At 45.1% G+C, this 19,077-nt stretch overlaps 1 protein-coding gene across 2 annotated transcripts in view; it reads left to right on the top strand.

Moving 5' to 3' along the window:
* LOC138267781 (fatty acyl-CoA hydrolase precursor, medium chain-like) overlaps positions 1 to 16,594 on the top strand; it is a 247,890-nt gene extending 231,296 nt beyond the window's left edge. The window contains exon 14 of one of the 2 annotated variants that reach the window (XM_069216980.1): positions 12,365 to 16,594. In XM_069216980.1, coding sequence (XP_069073081.1) covers positions 12,365 to 12,542 — 178 coding nt within the window. In that variant the 3' untranslated portion in view covers positions 12,543 to 16,594. The remainder of the gene's footprint in view (positions 1 to 12,364) is intronic. The other variant, XM_069216981.1, reaches the window with a different exon arrangement.
* The last annotated feature ends 2,483 nt before the right edge of the window (positions 16,595 to 19,077 follow it).

The raw sequence follows: 19,077 nt of genomic DNA, 5'->3' as shown, positions 1-19,077 counted from the left end.
GCCACTGCGGGAAGCACTAAGCTCCCTTCTAAACATAGGCCCTCATCATGACATTGGGGGTAAATCCCACTTACCAGCATGCTGACAGCCGCCAACATAGCGCTGCAGTTGCGGATAACCATTCAGCATATTACGACACACACACACCAAACCAACAGAATACATCCACACACACAAATGCGCATGCCCAAAGGTCAGTGCTAAAGTGACGGTCCCAACACCCATACCGTTACGCCAACAGAACAATGCCCACCACATCATGACCCACAAATCACCACAGCAGACATTCAATGGCGGTAAACCATTGGCGGTACACACTGCCGAGCTCAGAATGGACACCCAATATTAAACTACACAACATTGGCCAATTCAAACAACACACACCTGACACCCATACACACACCACACCCACCCACTCACACAACTATAAAACACACACCCACATTACCCACAACCCTTTACGAATACAAATCAGTGCCACCAGTCAGACATCAAGACCACTGCGACAAATACACACACATCCATACATCCCTCACGCACTCCACTATGCACACCCAATCACACCACCCAACACCCACACACTCACACACATCACACAACACCCATAGCCTCACAAAGGCACCCCCATTTCACTTATGAGGAGTTGCCGTCATGGTGGAGGAAATAGTCAGGGTAGAGCCACAGCTGGTTGGAGCAAAGGTACAGCAGATATCCATTTCAAGGAAGATGGAGCTGTGGCGGAGAATCGTGGACAGGGTGAACGTCGTGGGACAGCATCCAAGAACAAGGGACGACATCAGGAAGAGGTGAAACGACCTACAGGGGAAGGTACGTTCTGTGGCAGCAAGGCACCAGCCTGCCATACAGAGGACTGGCAGGGGACCCCCAAATCCTCCCCCATAACTCACAGCATAGGAGGAGTAAGTCTTGGCATTACTGCATCGTGAGGAACTCGCTGGAGTAGCCGGAGGACTGGACACTGGTAAGTCAATATTTACTACTTATCACCCCCATACCTACATGCGATCTCTCACCCTCACTCCCATCACTCCACTCCATCCCACACACTGCACCTACACATATGACTAACCACAATGCCCAGCCCTGCATGCCATACCAATGCATGGACAGCCCTCCCAGCCCTGCATGGACACCCATCACAAAAGCATGCACAGCATAGGGGAAACTAACAATCCCACAATACTTCACCATACACGATCAAAGGTGGCAGGGCAAAAGCAACCACAGAGGGGAAGATAGGGATGTACAACATGTCACAGGCATGAAGCATAATACATCACTTACATCCCCACAGGTGCCCCAGCCAATCTCAGTGGAGAGGAGGTGCCACGACTATCCAGTCACCCAACAGAAGATGCCCCCAGTGATGACAGTAACTCTGGACTCCAGGATCTGGATCAAGAACCTGGCCCATCAGGGACCACCGGACAGTCAGTCACCCCAGTCCACTCACAGTCCACCACAGAGCCTCCCCAGTTACTAACACCACTGCACCCACCCAGCGTACCCACACCTCTGTCCCCAGGACATGTCAATCAGCAGTGGGCCCACCTGTACAGGAACCCTAGTCCACACCTCATACCCAAGACAATCAGGGACCTGGGGTCAGTGGCAGTGAGCACACCATTCAGGGGACAGGGGCACAGGGCAACACGGACACTGGGAGGACCGCCAGGGGGAAGGACAGGCCCAGGGAACCGACTCTCCAGGAGTCACTCACCAATGTCCTGGGAGCCAACCAACAATCCCAGGACACCATGGGCCAGATACTGAACAACATGCTGGAGAACAAGCGGCTGCAGGAGGAACACCATCAGGAGATCAGGGAGGTCTTGCAGGCCCTCAACACTACTGTGATCTCCATAGCAGGGGTGCTGGCAGACATGGCCATCATCATGAGGTAATGGACTGCACAGCAGCGGGCCCCTACCACTAGCCAGTCTATTGAGCAGCCCTCCACTTCCGCTGCAGCTAGTGGACAAGAGGCCCCGCCACAGGACCCACATGCCACCAGCACCCCTCCCCCTGCAGAAGGTGAACCACCCCACAAATGTTCCCTGCAAACCAGACAGAAGCCAGAGACACTTACCAAGACCAAGACCACTGCCAGGAAATGAAACTCTCCTGATTGTTCCCCTTGTGTACCACCCTGCCACCTTGTCCACTTTGAACTGCCATTGCTCCCCTTCCTACGGCCCCTTGGACACAGGACCTGTGCTACGAACTGACTGGAATAATACCCTGGACTTTCCTCCACCATCACGCCATACCATTGCACTTTACCCTCAAATTTATAGCACTACAATAAACTCCCTTGAACACAATTTGAGTAACACTGTTTTATGTGTCTTAAATGTGCATTTGTGGGAACAGTCACATCTAGTGTACGTGATCTGAACACTGTGATAGCTAACAAATAATGACCTGGAACCGTCTGTAGTGATCACATCAGGACAATGTTGTCATGTCACCAACATCTGGAAAATGAGAAGCCATAGGTGACAGTGAGTAGAGATGCAAAGAAAGTGAATGCTATTATGCCACATGCACACAGATAATTAATTAGTCAGAGCAATGGTCAGTTCCACTGTCTCACATGTTTGTCATTGGAAGTATTGTTGTATAACTGATGTCCTGTTGTCCTCATCCTCTGCCTCCTCATTCTCCCTGTCCTCAGGGTCCACTGCTGCCACAGAGTCATCTCCAGTCCCCTCCTCCTGCAGAAAAGGCACATGACGTCTGAGGGCCAGGTTGTGCAACATGCAGCATGCCACTACTATCTGGCAGATCTTTCCGGGTGAGTAGCACAGGGATCCACCTGTCAGATGGAGGCACCTGAACCTGGTCTTCAGGAGGCCGAAGGTCCTCTCGGTTATTCTTCTGGTTTGCCCATGTGTCTCATTATAACGGTCTTCAGCCCCTGTCCTTGCATTCCTCACAGGGGTCAGCAGCCACGATAGGTTTGGGTAGCCAGAGTCACCTGCAAGTATTGAGAGACAACATTTAGCCTTACACAATGCTATGGGGATAACACTTGAAGGCATGCACTGACATACAGAGGGTGGGGGATCTGGCTTACCTATTAGCCACACCCTGTGCCTCTGTAGTTGTGCCATCACATTTGGGATGCTGCTATTCCTCAGGATGAAGGCTTCATGCACCGACCCCGGATACTTGGCAGTGACGTGGGAAATGTACTGGGCCACCAGGCACACCATTTGCACATTCAGCGAGTACAAACTCTTACGATTCCTGAACACCTGTTCATTCTGGCGGGGGGAGACTAACGCAATATGTGTACAGTCAGTCGCACCAATGATATTGGTGATATGGCCTATTGCATAGAATCCTACCTTTACAGTGGCCAAATCTTCCACCTGGAGGAAAGCAACGTAGCTGCACATGTGTTTCACCAGGGCAGACAAGACCCTTGCCAGCACAATAGAAAACATTGGCTCTGACATTCCAGCTGCCAAGCCCACTGCCACTTTGAAAGAACCAGTTGCCAGGAAATGGAGCACTGATAACACTTGCACAAGAGTGGGGATCCCAGTGGGATGACTGATAGCTGATATCAGGTTAGGCTCCAATTGGGCAAACAGCTCTGTGATTGTGGCCCTATCCCGTCAATAGGTGGGTATAATGTGCCTGTCCTCCAGTGTAGCCAAGTCCACAAGGGGTCTGTACACGGGGGTTTGTCTTTTCCTCCCATTCATCCGCAGCAGTAGGTATTTAAGAGACACAACAGTGAGTAGGCTGTCTCAATTTGAACAATGGAACCACAACCTCAGTGTACATGTTGCATTTATGTGATGGACAGTAGGAATGACAGGTATGTGCAAATCTAGGCAGTGATGCAGTAAAGGTTAATCTGATGGTTGTCCATCACCATGACATGGCAACCGCCTGTCCTCTATGTAGAGACAGGTGGATGTGAGGTAACTCTGCCGACTTTGGGCGTTGTGGCGGAAGGTGGTCTTGCACCACTGTGCAGTTCCTCATTGGATAATATAGGGCTGTATGGAGTACAGTGGCCAATGGGGAGCTGCGCCGGCGGTGATGGTGTACACCGCCGCGGACTTGACTGCCATTTTCTATCTCAATCCTCACATGTTTCCTGACCTTCAGCTGGAGAACACCTACACTGTGTGTGCTGCTGTGACCTGTGTCTGGAACTTACCATGGCCCATGTGACCAGGGAAAGGGCCCCTGCCTTCAATTCAGAGGAGTTGGAGCAATTGGTGGATGGGGTTCTACCCCAGTACGGACTGCTGTATGGGCCCCCAGACCAGTAGGTGAGTACACCTTGGGCACAATGCATGTGGTAAGGATGCATGGAAATGTGTGTGATGTCATGTGGTGGTGTACATGGTGTGCGCCGGCCGATGTGTGTGCCAGTGGTGAAGGAAACGGGATTGGTGGGCCATATCTGTGACAGGCTGGATTGTATGTGTAATGGTGTCCTCCCGACTGTATCTCCTCTGCAGGTCAGTGCCCATCAAAAGAAGGGATTATGGTGTGCCATCGCCAAGGACGTGTGGACCCTGGGGGTCTATGGCAGGCAGAGCACCCACTGTCGGAAACGGTGGGAGAACCCGAGATGCTGGGCACGGAAGACCGTGGAGGATGGCCTCCGAACGAGGAAGGGGTGCCCATTGGACCCTGAACCCCTGATGACCCGCATACTGGCGGTGGCCTACCCAGAGCTGGATGGGAGCTTGAGGGCATCACAGCAGCCACAAAGGGTGAGTACAGTGGGCATTACTACAATAATCGGTAGGTGGCATTGGATCCGGGTGGTGGGTGTCAGTTAGTGGGTGCCCCTTAATGCTAGGACAGACATTGCAGCGTGATCCAGCTCCAGGGTAATGGTTGAAAGGGAAAACAAGGTAACCTAGTTAGCCTCCGTAGGTGGCATTGGATCCGGGTGGTGGGTGTCAGTTAGTGGGTGCCCCTTAATGCTAGGGCAGACTTTGCAGCGTGATCCAGCTCCAGGGTAATGGTTGAAAGGGAAAACAAGGTAGCCTACCTAGGTTGCATTCCATGTGAGACAGGGCTTACTGAGTCCCAGGAGACATGCAGTTGGCAGTGTTTGGCCCTCATCTTGCTGTGGCATCTAGCCAAATCAATGGCAGTGCAATGCATAGTGCTCAATCCTGATCCCTGCGTGTGACAGTGCTGTGTATGCCAACTGTGGTGTTGGTGCAGTAATTGACCCTGTGTTCTCTTTCTCTCTCCTCCCCTTTATCTTCTGTCATCCTGTCCATGTGTGCATTAGCATCATCTGGTGGTGGAGCAGGGGCACCGGCAACAGAGGGAGCTGCATCCCACAGGACCCAGGAGGCAGAGTCCACAGACGCCGAGGGAACCAGTGGGATGGAAGGTGAGGGGAGCACCACGACGGGGACAGGAGGTGACAACACAGACTCAGATACCTCCTCTGATGGAAGCTCCCTGGTGGTGGTGGACACCTCTGTCACCACCCCAGCTGCAGGTACAGCCGCCACCCCCATACCAGCGCCGCCCTCCCAGTAGCCCCTGAGCGAGTCGCCCGTGCCTGTTCACCCAGGAGGATGGGCTTCTCCTTCGCCCCAGGCACCTCAGCCCTCCCTAGTGAGCCCTGAGTGAGGAGGCTATTGACCTCCTGAGATCCATCTCTGTAGGGCAGTCAACCATTGTGACTGCCATCCAAGGGCTGGTATCCCAGATGCAGCAATGCAGTGCATTCCTGGAGGGCATCCACTGTGGATTGTCGGCCCAACAGAGATCTATTCAGGCTCTGGCCTTCTCTTTGATGACAGCCATTGTCCCTGTCCTTACCGTCCCCCATCCAACTACCACTTCCTTGTCCCAGTCTCCTCAACCCCAACCCATCCCGCGCACACATACAGACAAGCAGTCACACAAGACAACACACAAGAGTAGCACAGTCAAACAAAGGCACCACACTTCAACACACAAGCACTCACGCAAACACTAGACAGTTGCAGACACCACCACATCCACTGTCTCCCCCCTCTTCCTCCTAACACCACCTCCCTCACAGCCACATTCCCGTCCACACTCACACCTGCATGCACTGCTTCAACATCCATGACCAGCATCACCACACCAAGCAGCACACACACTTCACTAGCAGACACCACCACAACATCCATGCACGCATCCCCTGTGTCCTTTCCTACCCTGTCTGCCCCCCTAAAGCTTACAAACGCAAGCACTCAGACACCCAACAGCCATCCACCTCTCATCAGCACACTCCTCATGCACCTGCATCCAAGTCCAGCAGACGCACTCCTCTAGCATCCACTCCTTTAACCTCCTCTCCCATCTCTCCTCCCTCTTCCCGCACCACCGTCCCTAAAAAGCTTTTCCTTGCCCAACTTGACCTCTTCCCTCCCCTGTCCTGCCCATAAGGGCAGGGTCACCTGCTGAGACAGTGCAGCCCTCACCTCCAGCAGAGGCTGCCCGGGAGGCACCTTCACCTGCTGAAATAGTGCAGCCCTCACCTCCAAATGATACAGTGCAGAATTTACCTCCAGCAGAGGGCATGTAGGATACCCTCCTACGACTGCTGTACAAGGAGCCCCCTCCAGAATCAGTGGGAAAGTCACCCACCTGAGAAACTGTGGCCTTGCACTCCCCAGCACAGAGAAATGGTCATGGAGCCCCCTCCAGAACCAGTGGGAAAGTCACCCACCTGAGAGACTGTGGCCTTTCACTCCCCAGCACTGAGAAATGGGCATGGAGCCCCCTCCAGAACCAGTGGGAAAGTTCCAGATTTCGACCCCCCAATTCCCCTTCCCCCTGAGGTGCCTGCCCACTTACAAAATTATGTCTCTGCAGAGTTCTATGCAGTTGATGTCAGGAAACAAGTTGGGCCTTGGACTGTGCCCTGTGTCCATGTGGGCCCTTTGTGGACAATTGTACATATCATGTTCATGTGGTGGGTTTTCCCTTGCTAATACATATTCAGTACTTCCGAAATCTGGTTCATGTTTTATCGCGCTGTGTGTCGTGTGCGATTGGTTTACGTCTGCAGCTTGTTGTGTGTATGGTGTGTGTGTCTGGTGTGTGTTGTGCGTATGTGTGTCACTCTCGTTTTCCTCCCTTCCTCCCTTGTGTGCTAGGTGGCTGTACTCACCGTCGTCGTCTTCGTCGGCGTTGGTGTTCCACGTCGAGCATGGCGTAGAAGAGCATCGGGAAGACTTGAAGTTCTGGTTCTGTGTACTTGTTGGTGAGTCTTTGGTTTTCTGTGTTCTGTTTCTGCCAGGCTTTTGATGGCATTGGCACAGCCCCGGATATCCTGGTGGTTTCCTGTGTCGTAATATGGTGGGCGGTACTTTGACTTCCGCCTGGCTCTTGATGGCGACCGCCGTGGCTCGTGGTGTTAATGCCCTGGTGGATGGTGTGGTACATTGGCTGTCTATAGGAGTTCTCACCGCCATGGTCATAATTTTGCGGTAATTACCGCCGGCCTGTTGGCAGTATTTCCGCCACTTTATCACTTACCGCCAATGTCATGATGAGGGTCATCATGTCTAAAATATCTTTACCCTATCAAGTTCAAAATATTTTCAATGAGCAAATTCCTTCAATATATGTTTTCAAGTATGGAAAATTTTAATAACACTCAATGTTCAATTATTACACAATCAATTACATTTTTTATCACCCAAGACCTTTCTGGGGCTTTACCCTAATATACCTGCTGGCATGACATCTGCAACTGATATGTATGATTTATCAACTCCGTTGAAATCTGGAAACAAAGATGCAGTATGACGCATTAGTCCAGTCATTGTTAATAAATGTAGTTATAAAAAATCACTTATACATGGAAAGGACCTTGTAACAAAATTCAGGAATAATTCACAGACAAATGACTACCTGTAACTAAGCCTGGCTCTTTCTGTTGTAGTGAAACTATGCATTTTATGCTTAGCAATGCAATAGTTACTTGAATTAAAAACCCTGGGGCATATTTAAGAGCCCCTAGCGCCACCTTAGTGCTGCCATGGCATCATTTATTCTAAGTTTAGGTTGCGCTGAAGTGGCCTTTTCAAAGCGCCATGTTTACAAAGTGGTGCAATGCATGTATTTTGTCACTTTGTAACTACTTGCGCCACATTATGCCTGCGCCACGTATGATGTATGCAACAGGGGGCGTTCCAGTGTTGGTAGGCCCGCAAAAATGGTGCAGTGAAATTTAACAGATTTCACTGCGCCATATTTTGCGCTATTCTAACGCTTGCTCAGAGCAGGTGGTAAAATGATGCTCCCATAGAAATATATGGGCCTCCTTGCACTTTGCTACACTAGCATCAACATTTTTGATGCTAGTGTAGCAAAGCACCACAATAGCATCAAAATCTTAGGTGCTATTATGCTAACAACCGCTATGGTGCACCGTATTATAAATACTGCGCAACCATGGTGTCGTTAGGTACCAGTGGGGGGGGCAAAAAGAGTGCTGCATCAGCTCTGATGCGCCACCTTTTCTTAAATATGGGCCCCTAGTTTTTGCCATCCTAAGCAACCCTTTACCTTGCAGCCACTCCAAAACCTTAGCCACAACAAACACAAACACCACTTGGACTTGCAGGCTAAATGAATGCACATGTGTATGTATATCATTAAGTGGCATTGTTTTACTTTGTTGGTTTTTCATCCTAGTTTATTCTCTCATTCCTTTTTGTTCTCCCTTGTCACACATTAATAATGCCAATGATCTATATCAGGTCCAGTTTGCTTTGCTGTAAATTAAGCCTTAGCTCAGTCCTGGATAGCTGTAGCACAGAGCCGTCAGGCAAAGGAAGTGTAAAGCATTTATTTGTGCCAAAATAGTCAATAATTAAGATACAAGGCACAATAAAACCCTCACTCCAATTTACAAAAGCAGAACATATTTTTATCTTAAAATAGATACCATAGCGACAAAAATCTGATACGGGGAAAGCTTGTTTTTTTTAAGTAAATCACTGCTTTTCACACCAAAAAGTATGGAAACGTTTTTTAAAGTTCTTAAATCACTGCTTTTCCTTTTAGCAGTAGTCTGTGAGCCTTGAATACAAGGGTCAGGGGCAAAGTCAAAGTTTCAGGCAGACCCCGATGTAAGTCGGGGTCAGACAGGATCCAGGTTGGTCCCAGTCAAAATTGTACCTTTGAATTTAGGAAAATTATGGTTCTTTTTTCTTGTTAACTGGGAGGTCCTGGGTAACTTGACTCCAGCCTTGGGTTCAACGTGGATGGATCTGCTAAGATCATGGGTCCGATGAAGGTCTAGGTTCTCAGCGGGGTGTCACTGGTGTTCACGGCTACCCTCAAAAGGGCAAGTAGCAGTAGTCTAGTAGCCTTGGACTCTGGGCTCAGAAATTATTATCTTTGACTTTGGCTCACATGTTGCAGTCCTGTGGCATAAAAGAGTCCACTAGAGCACCAGCCAAGGGCTTAGGACCGGAGAGGGGCTTCTTGGGGGCTAGAACTCGATTTCTTGACTACACCAGAAGAATCCAAAGCAAGTCCACTAGAACTGGTCAGCTGGGCACTTTGCAGTTGCAGGGCTTATTTAGCTTTTGTGTCGCTGAATCCTCACAGAAGTCGAGCCAACTAGCCCCTTGTAGTTTGCACACTAGTCCTTGGAACAAGTTCAGACATGGCCATCCCTTGGGGCCTGCCTGAATGGGTTCAACAGAAGGAGCAGATCCTCTCTTTCTGAAGTCCTGTCTTTGCTCAGTAGGTACAGCAGGAGTAGTCGTCCTTGGTGCAGTCTCTCCGTCTAACTTAGTGACTTACATATATTAAAAAAGAAAGTGTGGGCAATGCAAAGGGGTTATATTGCCATGTTGAGTTGGAAGTTTAAAAGCTGCCTGATTAGGCTGTAATTGCAGCCCTAGAGCCATGCTTTCACTTTTGTCACCGCTGTGGTGGCACAATAGGTGCTGCAGTCCACAGCTGATATATAACTTACTAGCCTTGGGTACACTTTGTGCAATATAGTAGGGACTTATATGAAAGTTAAATATGCCAATTAGGGATTAGCCAATTTCTAAGATACCTTGAGGGGTCAGAATATGCACAGGGTCCTGAACAACAGGGACCAGTGCACTTCAGAGTCAAAAACCAGCAGCATCAGTCCAAAAACGTGTGGATAAATATGCAAAAAATGATTCAGTTTCTTACATTCATTGCTCTTCTAATAATATAACATTATACACTCACAATTCAGTGTTTGATGTACAAGGCCTTTCCATGTCACAATCCCACCAATTCTCAGGTTCACAGGGTTTCAATTGCAAAAGATTGTTTTATTAGTTAGTAAACCCGTTTGGGAGTCAGAAAAGCCTTTCTGACTTGCAAACTAGATTCTGAGATTCATTCCGAATTGGAGTTAGGGGGCCAGATAAATGAGGGTCCCCTTACTAACTGCAATTCACTTTGACTTATAAATGGTTTATGACCACAGCTGTGGTCACAAACCATTGATCAGGTACCAACCCTCGAGTTGTGGTTATATCTGATTCACAAAGGAGAAGCTGTCCCTGACCGCTTCCCCTTGGTATTCCTGTTGAGCGGCCCATACAAGTATACAATGGGTCAGGGAACAACACCATGCTCCTCTGATGTTATCTCAAAGGTGTATTTTTTTCAGCAGCAGAACCCGTCCCTGCAAGGGACACAGGCCCTTTAAAATAAATTTTCCCATTCAACTCACAGTCTCTTGCAAGCTACCATCTTTCTGTGCCAATCATAGGGGGTGGCAAACAGCAGCTTTCCTAAAAAATATCAATTATGCAAGTAATTTTGCAACAATCTCCGAATAGGCATTTCTTTTTTAAATGATCTATTATTACTTAAGTGGAATTGTAAAACTTCAGGCAGGTATCAAAAAGTCTGTATGGATTTAACTTCCCCTATTTGTAACCTGTCTGTACTTCCATTTAACTCTTTCATTTTGAGACATTACAGTTGATCTATAATGCCTCTGTTTCTGCTATTTCTACATATGATCTGCACATGTTTTCATCAATGAAATTTTAAGATAACATGTTAAACATAAAGGGGGTTATTCTAACTTTGGAGGAGTGTTAATCCGTCCCAAAAGTGACGGTAAAGTGACGGATATACCACCAGCCGTATTACGAGTTCCATAGGATATAATGGACTCGTAATACGGCTGGTGGTAAATCCGTCACTTTTCTGTCACTTTTGGGACGGATTAACACCTCCTCCAAAGTTAGAATAACCCCCAAAGTTGACAGTTGGTGAATGGGAGACTTGGCCATGTACTATGGGTTGCGTTTATGTAGTGGTGAGTTTTAATGAGAATTTTTATGATTTGCTTAGGAAGAGATACTTTGGAAGGGCAAAATGCAGAGAAGAATCAACAAGTAGAATTTTTTTAATCATAGTGATAGAATGGTACTAGAAATTCTTCTGGTGGATCCTCTTGTCATTTCAGCACTAACTCCAGAAATTGAAAGACTAAGTGGAGTTTTTTATGTTTAATGACTCTTTCTACCAAACTGGTGGCATCCCCTTCAATTGAATCTTCTTGTTGCTGTCGGTGAAGCCCCAGCTGACTCCGCCAGCAGCAACCTTAAACCGATGGCCACACAAACATAGCCAGTTGACCAAAGTATATTAGTCTATCTGCCCTATTTAGAGCAGATGTTCTAACATACTTTTTTCCTGTTCAGAAATGCTCAGGAGATTCTGGGGGTTCTGTACAAAAAAAACACAAATGAATCCTACACTGCGGGAGAAACGTTTCAGGGTGTCACTATGTTTTATTTTTCAAAAACAAACGCATTGCTTTGCTACCTATTTTATGAAAGACACAAAAGTTTTTTCAGCGGGTGCATGAAAAATAGTGCCCGTTAGCAAGCTAACAGTCCTTTTGAGGAGCTGCTGTGTTGACCTCCTCTTTGAAGGCACAGAGATATCCCCCAGACAAGAGTATACCTCTAAATATGGTGGGCGGTTAGTTACCAGGGTGGTGGAGGATGTAACCTCTTCCATACTGGGGGATGCCCACCAACTTTTAATTAACCTCATAGTCTTATCATTGACTTCAAAATAAAGCTTGTAGAGTCCAAGAGTACGTAACCTTAGTATGTTGCTGCCTTCAGATTATTATCAGCTCTGTTAACAAATGTAATGATGTTTAAATATCATCTAGTCACTGTTTTTTGTTTACAGAAATCCCATTGATGATGGGTTTAGATTAAAGCTCCGTCTATGACATTGATGATCAATATCTTGAGATAAAACATAATTATCAGTTCTGTTAACAACTGGAATTATTTTTAAATATATCACTTTTTCACTGTTCCAATTACAGAAACCCCAATGGTGATGGATTGGCTGAGTGGCCAGTGTATGCTGCTGATGAACAATATCTACAGATAAGCCTACAGCAGAAGCCAGGAAAACAACTTAAGCACCATAGAATGAATTTCTGGAGCAAGACACTGCCTGAAAAAATTAAGACACTAAAGAAGGAGCATGAAGAGTTGTGATAAATAACCTAAGAATGGTGATTTAATTGCGATTTAATAATTAAAGAAAATCAATCATGTTAAAATTAGTGTGTGGGTTTCTACTTGTTTTGGAATTTTTTAAGGTACATAATGAGTAGGTAAAATAATTTGGTGTAGGGACCTTCACACAAGAATACAAATTTACCTTTCTGCCCTACTAAAGGCAGAACACCAAATTAAATATCACACACAACAAAATATTAAGGGGCAACTCTGTAACCCTGGGAACATGGGTCAGTAAATACAGAGCAAAGCAATGGTTCCCTGCGGTAGAAGTTCCATGCCTAAACCTCCTAGGGAAAAAATCAACCCATATTGAGTAAGCAGATAATTTATTTCAGTGTATCAGATAACAAAGCAGGTGTTCCAAATATGACACCGTAAAAGTGAAAAGTGACATCAGTGAGGAAGATGTGCATCAGTGCTGTACAAAAATGATATATAAACACCGTTGATATATACAGTGATATCTAGGGGTTGATAGAATAGATTAGTCTTGGCAAGACTCCATATTCAAATACATAGTGATTATCATGCTCAATCATATCAGTCCACTAGTTTAATTGTTCATATTTCAACCCTGTTGAAAGCAATTTTGCCAGGGTCATCATCAGGACAAAATGGCAATGGGTAGCGACCAGTTAGGGGATATATCCACGATGTAGAAAATAAGTCAGACACCCTCAGTTTAGAACAAGCACCTTCAGAGGATTGCAGCCAAAGGCTTCTTAGTTCCTGCACTTGTACTACTGCACTACGAAACAGTGTAGTTCAAGGCCGCCAAGGTAGTCACACCAAGATGTATGAGAATGCCTTGTTTTTGGAGCTTTCTGAAAGGGAATGGCTACCAACACCACAAAACTGCCTTGTACACCTCTCGAAATGCCATGCACAACAAAACTTATTTTTGTTTCCATTGATACCAATGAGGAAGAAGCCAAGAGCAAACTGCTGAATTTTATTACAGGTTGTGTGAAGGGCTTTTCCTCCACGGTGGTTGGTGCATTTATTCCATTGGCTGTATTATCCCTGAGAGGGTCACCATACTTTGCGCGCTAAGAATGACCTGGAGATGTAAAACACAAATGGGTGTATTGCTTGCCAGAGAACCCTGAATCACCTTGTCAGTCATGCTGTTATTCTATTATTTTACCCTTGTTTATATTGCATTCATTTGTCAATTACTTAATTTTAATACTTCCATTATTCATAGTACCCTGGTGTAGAGCTTGTCTTGGTTTGTGGCTTTTCCAACATAGGTTCTGGATGGGTGTGAGAGTGGCTTTGAACAGACAATGGCCAAATCTGTAAAAAAGGTGTGGAACAGTTGTACTCAGTGGTTGTGTTCCTTTAGTATACTGCCAGGTCTATGAAAAGTTGTTCTATGTTTGAGTAGTGCATTGCAGGAGGGTGCAGGCTTTCAAGCCTCCCGTCTTAACACAAGTCACTTCTGAAGGTTTAGTCAGCCGCTTGGAGTTGTGGACCAATTACAGCACAGACTAGATAATTTCTTTCTCATGTGTTGGTCGGTGACTGTGCTAGTGATGTCGGTGTAGGTACTAGTAGCAATTGTATGTTGTTCTTCAGCTGATCCTACATTGACAATTTAATTGCTAGATGTTTCCTTCACTGTCTAGTTCAGTTAGGGCACTCAAACACTTTTTGCAGATCTGGGCTGTCTTCTGTCTTTTCCAGTGTTATTCAGCGGCCCTATTGTGACATCCTAATCCCTGTTGGAGGAAGCTTGAGGTGATCAGCTTTAAAGGTTTGAGGATTTCCCTCTCTTGCATGTTCTGGTACCCTTCCTCTCGTTGATCATTCTGCCTTCTTTTGGGATCCGCTTTAGTGAGATAGTCACTGAGGACTTTATAAGATGATTATATAGTGTGTGTGGTGTGTCTCTTTAGTGGTATGATGAGTTATTTAATGGTTTATTCAGCCAAGGGGGATTTTTGCAAGTCAATTTGCAATTTGTTCTAATGAAAAAGTTGAAATATTTACTTCATCATATTCAAGGCAAAACACAGACATGTCAACCTACCTAAAGACATACATCTACAACATGCTGGGCAATAAAAGCAAGCAAAACAGCAGTGACAGGTCAGAGTGCTTGAAAGAAACAACACAGACATACAACTGACACAACAAACATGGAGAAATAAACAGGCATTGGTGTTGGCGCGTCTGATCTCATTTGGATAATTGACATTAATTTATAAGGGAACGTGTTTGTGGGTCGATGGACCTTTTGACTGCACTTAGAGTAGTTTCCACCATGAGACCCTGTGCCAGTACAAATCAACAACAATGACAATCAACAACATTAACAATCATAGGAGTCAGTAATTTCCACACATCATGACCTTTCTATCATGAATAACCACACTTTTATGTAAAAGTTAGAAATTTTATTTCCCTATATTAACAATGTTAATATCACGTAACTTAGTCTCAAAATCAAAAGATAAGCATACAGAAACAATACTGGCTCCCCAAATCGCCTAAAGAATCGCAATTTAATCAAGGCTTGGACCACTACACATTCTAAGGTTACAGTACATATCAATAGCAAGAATAACTGCGCATGAGAAATAGTATACATTTAGATTCAGCAACGAAAAGACATCACCTGTTATTAGATGTAGCGAGCATCATCAGTGAGTGCCCTAACTAACCTTCAGATTAGAATAGCATGTTTGGACTTCATGCAAAACAATTTAGTCAACAGAAATGTGGAAAAAACTTAACTTTGGCTCTATCAAAACAAGCGGTTGGTACCTAGGGACAAAAGCAAATAGCCATAACAATCATTAACATCGTCTTATACCTTACCTCAGTATGGTTCAGCAAGCTGTGACAGTCTTCGTCAATTGGACATTGGTTTGGTCAGCAGAGCATTGGAATTCAACATTAGAGTTCAGGAAAGCAAAAGTCTCTTTATGCAGTTCAGAAAGAATACTAGCGTCTTGAGACGGTTAAGAAGAATATAGCGGAATGGCCTCTCTCCTCTCGGTGCAGTCTTGCTAATTTAGATTCCCTAAAACTAGTTCCCATGTTGCTATTGGTCAAAGAATTGTATGTTTACATTTAGTCGAATGAAAATAGAACCCCAAATCTAAGAATTTACCTGTCCACAGTTCACATGTCGATGATTGGCTCCTCTTCTCCTGTTCCCGTTGTTGGGCTTGTCAGTTAACAAATTTGTATCAACTTATACTCCAGTCAGTGCATCCATTTTCGTGTTTACAGACACAAAGTTATACAATGCATCTCTAGCTAGTACAACATATTCTAGCAAGCAGTTCTCATGGGAAAGAATTTCAGCTACCAGCACTTGGTCAGTGCAGTGGACAATCACAGTTTAATTCTTTAAGCAGCAATTTTATAGTTCACCTATGAAATGCAGCTTGACATGAGGCCGTGCAACTAGGCCAATACCTCGCTAAATTAAGGCTTGCGATTAATAAACCAAATGCATAATACATGACCATTAATATGACATATTACAAAATTGATGGCGTCAGGAGACACTGTCTGAGGTGCTGATATTGGGTTCATACTCTGTGAGCCTGATCCGTAGCTGACTGACTGATGACCTGAGGACGAAGACTGACTTGTTGCTGATCCATCCTGTATAGGTAGCTATGAAAATGTGACTGATTATTTTTATGCCTTTTCTTCTAGGTACCAACTGCCCTGTTTATAGAGATTCTCACTTAGGTAGATTTCTCCAAATTAACGTTTTCTCTAAATCGTTTTTGCATGAAGACCCCCATGCTAATGCTAATCTTGGGTAGGTAGGCTGTTAGGGGTGGCATTGACGTTGATAAATGACTGACAAATTTAATTGCTGAATTACATTATTAATGCTGGTATTCATTGCTTATGGTGTTGCTTTGTCGCATATGTTTTCTGTAAGATATAATATCTTTTAGCTGATGAATTAGAAAAGAATTGATTGGAATAAAATTTCAACTAACAGATGATTTAGAATTCTAAGCAATAGGGAAATAAAACTTGTTAACCCTTTACTGAGTATTCTTGATTAGTATGATTCAACGTTGTGTTTTCATAGAGTGTTTTTTATGATTATTGATGTTAGTTATTGATTCAATGGTCACTGCATGACTGGGATACTCCATGTGATTCATCGACCTATACGCGTCCAAGTGCAGTGGTGCAAAGTAGAGTGGCATAGAGTTCAGTGGCAGAGAGTGCAGTGTTGCAGAGTAGAATGTTGTAAAGTACAGTAAAGCGGGTTGGTGTAAAGTGCATTAGCTTAGAATGCTGTGGCATAGTGCAGTGGTGTAGAGTGCAGTGGCATAGAGTGGGGTAGAGTGCAATGGTGTAGAATGCCCTGGCGTAGAGTTGATTGGTTCAGAGTAGAGTGAAGTGCTGTTGAGTGGAGTGGTGCAGGGTAGAATTCAGTGTTGTAGAGTAATGGTGTAAATTGGAGTCGAGTGCAGTAGCATAGAGTGCAGTGGTGCAGAGTAGATTAGAGTGGCATACAGAGAATTAGTTTAGAATGCAGGGGCATAGAGTGGAGTGGTACAGAATAGAGTGCAAAGGCGTAGAGAGTATTGGCATAGACTGCAGTGTTGCAGAGTGGCATAGAGTGGAGCTGTGGACAGTAGAGTGAAGCGGCCTGGACTGCAGGGTGTAGTGGAGAGTGCATTGGCATAAAGCAGAATAGTGCAGAGTAGAGAGGTGCAGATTGAAGTGTTGTGTGGTGAAGTGGCGTAAAGTGCAGTGGCATGGTGTAAAGTGAAGATGTGCAGAGTACAGTGTAATGGCATGGAGTGGTGCAGATTAGATTAGAGTGAAGTTGCGTAGAGTGGAGTATGCATGGTGTGGTCGGACACTGCCATTACAAACATCACATTTCTAATTGAAATTACCATTGCATTTGCACAGACATGCGTTTTACTAATAAAATTATACAGCTCACAAATGATAAGGTCTTAAAAATTTATTTTCCGTGATCTGTATACTTTCCATAGAGCAATAGCCCCATATCGCACTTCCATACGTTGCTATTGCAAGGCATTTTGCTTCATAAATTTTTAGCAAACTAACAATTGGCCTCGCCCGAGTTTATTCATAAAACCCCGAAGAGCAGAAGACGACTTTACAAGGGCAACATTTCTATTTTTTATCTGGGGGCCCCAGGAGCCTTTCTCATCGAAAGTGATCCCTAGGTATGGAAATGTTGCTACTCTACACAATTCTTGCCTCCCACAAGTAAAAATGTTGGGGAGTTTATTTTTATTACCCTTACCCATAATCATAATCTGGGACTTTTTAACGTTGATCTTTAAATCCAGGGAAGTCATAAAAACCTCAAAGGCGTCCAATAATCGTTGAAGACCAACACCAGTACGAGAAAGCAGGACAGCATCGTCCGCGTATAGGAGAACCGGAATACTAAGTTCTCCTATCCGAGGGGTGTCCTCGGTAGCATCTTTTAATGTGGATTCCAAGGCATTTATATAAATAGTAAAAAGGAGGGGAGCCAAAATGCACCCCTGCCTGACTCCCCTTTCTGAGTTAAAGTGGCTAGTGCATCGCCCCGCAGTAGTAACTCTAACCGAAGCTGTTAGGTCAGTATGTAAATCTACTAAGAGGTTAACAAGAGCCTTGTCCAGTCCCATGTCAAATAAAATTTTCCATAATTTAGATCGATTTACAAGATCAAAGGCTGACGAGAGGTCCATGAACCCCAGATACATGGAACCCTCCTTCGCCTTCGTGTATTTCTCTATTAATAAATACAAATTCAAACCTTGATCTATAGTACTCCTTTTAGGTCTAAAACCATACTGCACATCTGCTAGGACCCCTTTCTCTGTTACCCAATCGTTCAATTTATTTAAAATAACTCGACCTAAAACTTTCACTGAGGAATCAATCAGTGAAATCGGCCTGTAACAAGATGGGTCTTGCCTATTACCCTTTTTAAACACTGGTATAATTATAGATTTCTTCCAGGAAGATGGGATTTTATCAAATGCAAGATTATTAAAAACCTTGCATAATACCTTAGACCAAAATTTTGGAAAACTTTTAAAAACGTCCCCAGGTACCCCATCTGGGCCCGGGGCTTTGTTTTTTGTGGTTAGGTCTATAGCCCTTTCAACATCTGCAACTGCAAAAATAACTGCATCCTTGTCAGGGGAGGTTTCCCCAACTTCATCTGCTAAAATTCCACCAGGAGGACCAATATTAGAGTATATCTGCCTAAAGTGTTTTATCCAGCCCTCATCTGGAATGTTTGCCTCTAAAGGAGTATTAGTTTCATCGGAAAAAAAGGGCTGATTTATTATTTTCCAGAATAAACCACAGTTTTTTAGGGTATCTGGATCCAAGAGTTGAGCCAAGGCGTTATCTTTCAGAGTCCTTTTCCTCTCTAGAATAGTTTTTTTATACACTTTCCTAGCATTTACTATTTTTGATCGATCTTTGGGAATAGTTTTTAATGCCTTAAGTAGTACACCATGTGCTTTAGAGCATTCCT

Source organism: Pleurodeles waltl, chromosome 12 (genome assembly GCF_031143425.1).
Source record: "Pleurodeles waltl isolate 20211129_DDA chromosome 12, aPleWal1.hap1.20221129, whole genome shotgun sequence".
NCBI lineage: Eukaryota > Metazoa > Chordata > Amphibia > Caudata > Salamandridae > Pleurodeles > Pleurodeles waltl.
This window is presented reverse-complemented; position numbering and strand designations above follow the sequence as displayed.